Genomic DNA, 7880 nt, shown 5'->3' on the forward strand with positions numbered 1-7880 from the left:
AAGGATTTGGATGCCCGATCGCCATTCAAATGAATGCGAATTGGGTATGGAAATCTCAGCCATAGCATGGATCAGAGTTTTGCCCCACATCGGAGTGGTCATTAATTATGCCTTGTTACACCCTAGTGAGCTGGGCAAGTATAACCAGTATGATTCATATCCCCTTTTTGCAGAATGGGCTGTGAGACACAGAGAAGGCAGGTCACTGGCCCAAGCTTACACAGTGAGCAAGCCATACCGTGGCGCCACTGCTGGTCTCACGTTAAGGCTCGAAGGGAGGTAACATTTCAAAGAGTCTGTCCTGTACAGGGGAGCTTCTGTGTGTCCTTCTGGGAAAACGAAAGGAACACAAACTGACTGCAGGAAGGGAGAAAACAAGCCAGGTTATTTGATACCTACATTTCCTGTCAGATCCTCTCTCACACTTGTCCCTCCTCCTTATGCTTGTTGGGGAAGAGAAGCCGACGCATTTCAGACAGGGCTGGGGGAAACGTCCCAGTGCACAGGTCTAAGACCATATGTCCCTTCGTCAGCCTGGGTCAGGGTCAAGGACACAGTGTAGTCCATAACACCGCGTTGATATGTTTATCTCCAGCCTTCCAGATATTTCTGCCCCATCCCCTTGGCATAAGCCTTAGCCCCCTCCAATTCTTTCCCTTGCTGCTGGCTCCAGGACCTCCTCCTCACTACCCCCAGGATTGGAACAGGCTCCCAGACCCAGTCAATGTGAGTGCCAGTGCTTCCCCCCACTTCCTAAAGACCTCACCCTGTAATGAAGTCCTGATGTCGTAGCTCCCACGTACATGAATTGCACCCTTCCTGTTTGGACACTTAGACCAAGTCCTGCATGCCTTCCTTGCTTGAGGGCTGGGCTGGATTGACCCATCACTGGGCCCTAGGCAACCACAGGGGTCACAGCGCCACTCAGGTTTGGTCTTTTCCCCCCAAATTTGGGGCATAGGCACCTGCTTAGTTTGCCTATGCATCAGTCCAGCCCTGCTTGAGAGGTCTCTGTGACATCCAACAGATCAGGATTTGACCTTTGCTTTGTAATCTCATTGGGTCAGGGACTGAATTCTTTGTTCTGATAGGGGAATTGTTACTCTTGCAAAGTGCCGCCACATTATTAATGATATTACTAATAGATAGATTGGTAAACAAGAGATCTACATTGTTTCTAGTGCCTTCACACATGCTGTGACTGATACTGTTGTTAATGGATTTCCTTTGCTTCTTGCAGAATGGCCAGAGTTCGTCAAAAATTACGCCCCCTGGTGGGCCACTCACACCCTGGACTGGTTGAAGTATGGCAAAAACGTCCTTGTGGTGCACTTTGAGGACCTGAAGCGAGATCTCTTTGTCCAACTGAAGAGGATGGTGAGCCTCCTGGGCACCAGGGTGTTTGAGGACAGACTCTTGTGTGTCGAGGGCCAAAAAGACGGAAACTTTAAGCGCTCCGGGCTGAGGAAACTGGAATATGACCCCTACACGCCCGAGATGAGAAAAACGATCAGCACTTACATTAAAACTGTGGACATGGCTCTGAAACTCCGAAACCTCACAGGGGTCCCAGATGACTATTATCCAAGATGATGAAGATGACACTCGGGGGAACTGACTCTAACCAGAACAGAAAGGCTTGGTTTTCCCAGCCAGTACCTAGTTCCACCCAGTGGGTGGCTTTCTTTGAATTATCCATCTGCTGCTATTAGCTGTTAATGAATTCCCTGCATGAGAAAAAAGAATGGTCACCAGTCATTGCTGAGAAGATGCCTTGGCAAACACATCAACGAGTCTAAATTCTTTGGGGATTGTGCCGTTGTGAATTGGCGTTTGCGACATGAAAACCTTCACCGCTGCTGTCTTTACCGTTTTCTCTCTCCTGTCGTGTGGGGTGCGTTTTCCGTTCTCGGTCAGACTTTACAAAGTGGTGAACAATGCTCAGAAATGGCGGGAAGGAGAAGCAGGCTCCGATTTCCAGTCTGAAACGGGGCTGAACAGAGACATGGCATTTAAAATTTGATCTGATGTTATTTACGGTGATCCATTCATTCCTAATAACGTAACTCTTTATTTATAACCTTCCTTGGGGCTTGGGGCTAATGCTAGTGCTGGAGATTAACAGTAAAACTCACTGTGCATTTCCTGGGCCTAATTCAGCTCGCAGGCCCTGACCCAGCAAGGCGCTTTAGCACATATTTAGCTGAAGCATGGCTTCTTAACCTGGGGGTCCTGAACCCTGAGTGTCAGGGGTCACAACCTCCTTGATTTTCTTAGATCACTAAGTAGGAGGGAAGTCCTGACCGAATGGGATGGGCATCGGGGGGGAGAGGAGTATGGAAGAGGCTGAGAACCACGGACTTCAGGCACCTGCTTAACTGTAAACACAGGAGCAGTCCCATTGGGTCTACTCCACTACTCCCGTGCTCAAAGTTAAGCACGTGCCTAAGCGCTTTGCTGGATCAGGGACGCGGTTACATGAGTCTAAATCTGAGGAACAACACTGGAGTTACACTGGCTTAAAGACGAGCCAACGTGCCCCATCCCCCACCTACATCCCAGCTGTATTGTCCTCCCCACCTGCTCCTGCCTAAGGCCTTGCACGTCCCGGCTGATGCTGATCATCTCTCCCATCACTGGCTTTGGCAGCAGATGCGGCCGGGCCTGGACAGGCTCCTGCTCTGGCTGCCGACATGCTTGTCACAGAATCCCAGACGGGGTCATTATCTTTAGACAAATATTTGCTGCTTCATCGGTGCAAGGTCACCAGAAGCCGCTTCCATTTGCCCTCCTCGCAGATGCCAGCTCTCTCCTCTGGCATGCCAAGGTCTCCCTCAAGCACTCACAGCTGACCCATCCCCTGGTGCTGACAATCACCCACGGGCGGGGAAGTCGTTGCAGGGGCCGCATAGCACTGAAGCTGTCAGGCTGATTAGATCCCCCTGCTTGCTCACTTGACATTCGTTGCCTCTGAAAATTGGAACAAAAAGAAGGAGAGGAAAAAACGATGCTCAAGAGGGAGAGGTGGAGGGCTGGGTCCTCCATCCCTGCCCTCCAAAGCACGTAAGCCATGAAGCCGGGTTAACGTCACCGTCCTTTGGAGGATTACAAATGAGCGAATGGTTTTGGGGCTGGGCACCAAGTGCTAGAGAGCTGTTGAATTTGGATCTGAGCCTCATGTCGACCAGAGTCGGGGGTCCCCAGATTTGAGGTGCCAGTTAAGTGTGTCCAAGTCTGGATCTAGCTCTGAATCCAAACTCCCTCGAAATTCAAGGGGGAGGGATGGTTCAGGCCCCGGTGTCTGGATTGGGCACATCTACGCTTATCATGCATCAGGTACCCATCTGGCTCGGGCTCCACAGCATAGCAACAGCAGATGGGACGCGGCCCTTAGTTAGCTGAATGGTTGCTGAAAATCTTGCAGCTGAGTAGCTCCTACTCTAGCCGTTCGCAGCCTTTTAAAAAGCCCTTTGTCTCTGGAGAGGCAACAAGGAGGCTTTCGGCATCAACGGGATAAGAGCAGCCGTTCTTACTCAGCCTGCTTGACCCTCCTTCGCTCCCACTCCTCCCCAACCCTGCTGCTCTGCGGAGAAGGGCTGAACACCCACCTCGGAAAGGAGTTGGCTGTTGCTCCTCCAACCTGTCATTTGTTCTGCAACAAGGATGTTGCCCCGTTTTCCATCGGCCGTTACCCTGCCCTTGTGCACAAGAGAACGAGGCGAGGGCTGCAGGGGTTTAGGGAGAGAATCCCAAGGCGGAGCTGTTTAGATGGCTAAAATCAGGAATGAATTACTCCAGCTGGAAACAATTCAGGACCACTCCCCGCAACCCGCCTCCACCCCCACTCAGACACTCACCCATGCCCACACCAAGAGGGGGCGGTGACAGACACTCTGTAGCCTCTGAGTTCTTGCTGCGAAAAAAAGGAGTCAAAACCCAAAGGATTTGTGTGTATTTCAGTAAGGGATCATTTTGCAAAGCCGACGTTCCTAGGAGCTGCCTGTGGTCCCACAGCAAATTCTAAACTGCCGGTTCATTCCCGGATCAATGCTTCACCGCAGTCCAGTTCCCCCACCCCGCCAACATCAGCTGCGAGTCCCCTTTGGGTGTAGATGCAAAAGCCATATATTGTACTCAGCCTTTTTCTATAGTTAGTTACTTGACAGTTGGCTTCTATCTTGATCTTGATAGAAATAAGTGCACAGTTCTATAGATATCTCTATATTCCAGGAAAGCAAAGCAAACTACATTGAGAAGAGGAAAAAATTAAATAAATATATTTTTTTAACATGTCTGAGGAAAAGACATAGCCAAATGGAAAATTACAGCAACACCAGGGCTGCGGGGTTTGCTTTCATTGGGGTTTTTTTTTCCTTCCTGATTTCTCTTTTCTTTGGCTGTTTAGTCATCTAGGTGCAAGCAGAAGCCTTAGCGTACAGGCCGGGTCTCATCTCTGAATGTATTTTGTAAGGAGTAGCTACCGTGTTTTTAATTCTTTCTTTAGCCAATCATTTGAGGTTTTCTAGGAGATCAGACGCCTGTGTCCTGATAGAGAAAGCAATCTGGTTTCCCTTTCCTTCGTTTGTGGCAGTCCCGGGGCTGCCAACCTCTGTCAGAGCAATCCTCAGGTTAACGCCTATTAAACGAGAGTTTTGTTGATATTCTGCAGTGTGCTGGCATGTGTTTCGCAGAGCAGCTCGACACACACACAGACTCGAGCCCAGGGACACAGAGATGTCACCCACCAAGACAGCTCAAAGGCAGCTGTCAGGCATGGACGATATTGCCCCCAAAACGGGCTAGGTGCTTCCCAGAGCAAATCCACAGACGTGACATGGTTTCCTGACCAAAGAGCTGACAATCCCATCGGTGACGAAAGCAGCGAAGAGGAGGGGATGCAGCAACCGGGGGAAAGCAGGGAGCAACGGGCCAGGGTTACAGGCGTGCGCTCCCTTGCCTATAGAATCCTGGGGAAATCACAATGTTATTGCTATATTTATGCCTCTTGCGGGAGACACAAAATAAGTGGCGCTTTAGGAAGGCTCTGAATGAGAAAAAAAAGGGAGGGATTGGTCAGGATATTACATGTGCAAGGGGCAAAGGCATGGGACTGGGAGAAAAATTCACACACACACACACACACACACACACACACACACACACTGCAGGTTAAAAGCCCCCAAAGACAGGCCCCTTGAGTTTTCCCGTGCAAACACAAACCATCTGGTGAAGTTCAAGGAGGCGTTACCTTAGTGGGACCCAGACCCAGAATCTCCCCAGTTTTGCCAGCCTTGGGGCAAGCACCCTGCTCCTCGGGTGGCGATGCAAACAGAACAATCCCTTTCTCCCACGGGAGCGTTCTGCCCTTCGTTATGGACACAACGGGCCAAGTCCAAGAGCAGCCTTGCCTAGTGCACATCAGTTCTGCTGCCATGAGCAGATGCTGCTCAGAACAAACTGCCGGAGCAACGAATTCGAAGAGGGGCAGCCAGGAGAAGGCAGCGTGAAAGCAAAAGTAACACCTCCCTATAGACTAAAAACAGAGCAAAAATGCCAGGCTGGCATCTAGCATCGAAGCCCGCATGTGTAGTTGGAAAAGAGAAAAAAAGGACAAGCTGGAGAGCTGACAGCATAGCCCTAAGTTGGCAGCCAGAGAAAGCGTCTCCAGGCTGACCGGAAGGAAATCTGTAGACAGTCGCTCCATACAGAGCCAGGTAAAGGCAGATGTCAACACCCGAAAGTCGACAAAACAAAAATCGCCAAAGGGTGTTCGCACTTGCTCCCTCTGTCGGCAGATCACGGCCACGTTGGGGGCACCATCATCGCCAGTGTGAGCAATGCACTGTGGGTATGTATCCCACAATGCAGTGTTGGGGGAAGGCGGAGCGGATTGCTGCGCATCTGGGGAGGATTCCCTCCGAATTCTCCCACAGCCTCCTCAGCTGCCGGGAGCAGCATCCTGAGTAGCTCTGGGAGCGCTCCGTGCTGAGGATTGTCAACGCAGCGCAGCAGTCCCTCCTCCGCCTCCCTGCAGCCGCAGTCTGCCTGCCGCTGTGCTCCCGTGCAGGGCACAACAGGAGCCTTCCATGATTTGCTCTTTGTTCCCCAAAGGGAGCAGCGCACTCAGCTGTCAGATACTTCCCGAAACTCGGAAAGGGGAGGGGTGATGGCTGCAGGGCAGCAGAGATCAAACCAGTGAGCAGAGCGGTCACGGCAGGCATTGTGGGATACTGGGGGAAGCCAGTTCTGTCGACAAAACAAGTAGCAGAGTCTGCATTGGTTCTTTGTCTACAATAAAGGGAGGGGGAAAGAAAAAAGTCTCTCGGAGGGGTGGAAGTTTTTTGTCGCCAAACCCGGGTGTTTTTCCTGACAAAAGTCTCATTGCAGTGTGTACGCTCCCACTGTCCTGTTGCCAAAAGGCAGTTCTGGGTGACAAAACTTGGTAGTATAGACAAAGCCTGAGTGAAAGGCTAAGTGCTGGTAGTCACTGAATTTCTGGAGCAGCAGGAGTGACTGGTACACTTGAGACGCTACTTGCGATACCAGGATCATTCTAACTCACTGGAAAACAATATTCCAATGCTTCCAGAGTTTGCGCAATCTAGTAACTCACCAGCGGGCTTCTGTTGAGTTCTATGGACAGAGATAACTTAGCTGCCGTGGCTGCTGGAGACATGGCATCCAAGCTACTAGTAATACATAAGGCACTATAGTAGGGGGGAAAGCATCATCTAAAAGGTCATCCTGCATACAAGGTGGACACCAACGTTCCCCACCTCACCCTCTCCCGAGTAGTCCTGCACACCCGTGTTTGTAGATTCCTGTGGTAGATGAGCATCAACATCATCAAAATTATAACAACTAATTACTTGAACCTCACAAGCCCCTTGGGCTTGGAGAAGCTCTCAAGAGTTGTGATGAACAGCTTCTAGAGTAGACAAATTGCACCAGGAAACTCATGAGAATCAGCTTTCGGGTCACGTTTTTGGTCCTCCTTGTTTCTTGTTCGGCTGAAAATACCATAAGAACAGCCTTTCCTTGCATTACTTTGACACCTTGCACCTCCAAACTCAGATTTGCATCAAAACCCTAATTCAGGCGAGTTTTGTGTGATGTCCAATTGCACCACAAAAGTTCTGCTGAGCTTTAATCGGTGGATGAAACGTTGCCTAGATTCAAGGATGGGTGCATTACGAGTGTATAAAACTCATTGGCTCGAGAGATACACCACCCCTTTTTCCTGACAAAATATGCCGGTTTTTATTTTTGGCACAAAATATTGTCCAGTTTGTGATAGCTGAGAGTGCTGAGCAAAAGAAGAGTTAAGTTTTACAGACTTCAGTGCCACAGGTCTTTGAACAAGCAGAGAAGGTTAGCACAACACATTAGGTCAGCCACAAAGTTCTCTCTGTCCATACTGTATCGCATGACCCTTCTAAACTCCCTGTTCCCCCTGACGGCCGCCACCAGAGTTCTTGGCCTGCAACCCAGGCCCTCTTGGTACTGGCCCACCCTGTAATAAAATCCTTTCCACTGATGTTCTTGGAAACGGAGTGAAAACCCCAAGACCCAACTATACAGAGCTCCTCACGCTGCACAGTGAAAGCTATTAATGGCCCTACACACGAGCCGGCAGTTTACAATGGGAATCAGACTCGGTGGTGCCTCGAGTGAAATTGAGAAAATTACTGAGCTAATCATTTAATTACAGCTTGGCGAGAAAGTCAAGCCAGGTTAACACTTCAGACAGCCCCTTCGTGACTGGCAGAGGAGTTCACAGGCCTATGGTCTGTTACCTGGGCCGGGCCTGTGTCGTCCCACATCAGCAATGCCTGCAACTCAGCTGTGCCAACAGCAAGAGTTTCAAGGAACACGCAGCC

The 7880-nt window shown here is 50.3% G+C and overlaps 1 protein-coding gene across 1 annotated transcript in view; it reads left to right on the forward strand.

Moving 5' to 3' along the window:
- The window catches only part of WSCD2 (WSC domain containing 2), a 139223-nt gene extending 134562 nt beyond the window's left edge, over positions 1-4661 (forward strand). Inside the window, exon 9 of the mRNA XM_005298579.5 lies at positions 1241-4661. Coding sequence (XP_005298636.1) covers positions 1241-1593 — 353 coding nt within the window. The 3' untranslated portion in view covers positions 1594-4661. The remainder of the gene's footprint in view (positions 1-1240) is intronic.
- Positions 4662-7880: the final 3219 nt, after the last annotated feature.

The sequence above is a fragment of the Chrysemys picta genome, chromosome 15 (genome assembly GCF_011386835.1).
Source record: "Chrysemys picta bellii isolate R12L10 chromosome 15, ASM1138683v2, whole genome shotgun sequence".
Lineage (NCBI taxonomy): Eukaryota > Metazoa > Chordata > Testudines > Emydidae > Chrysemys > Chrysemys picta.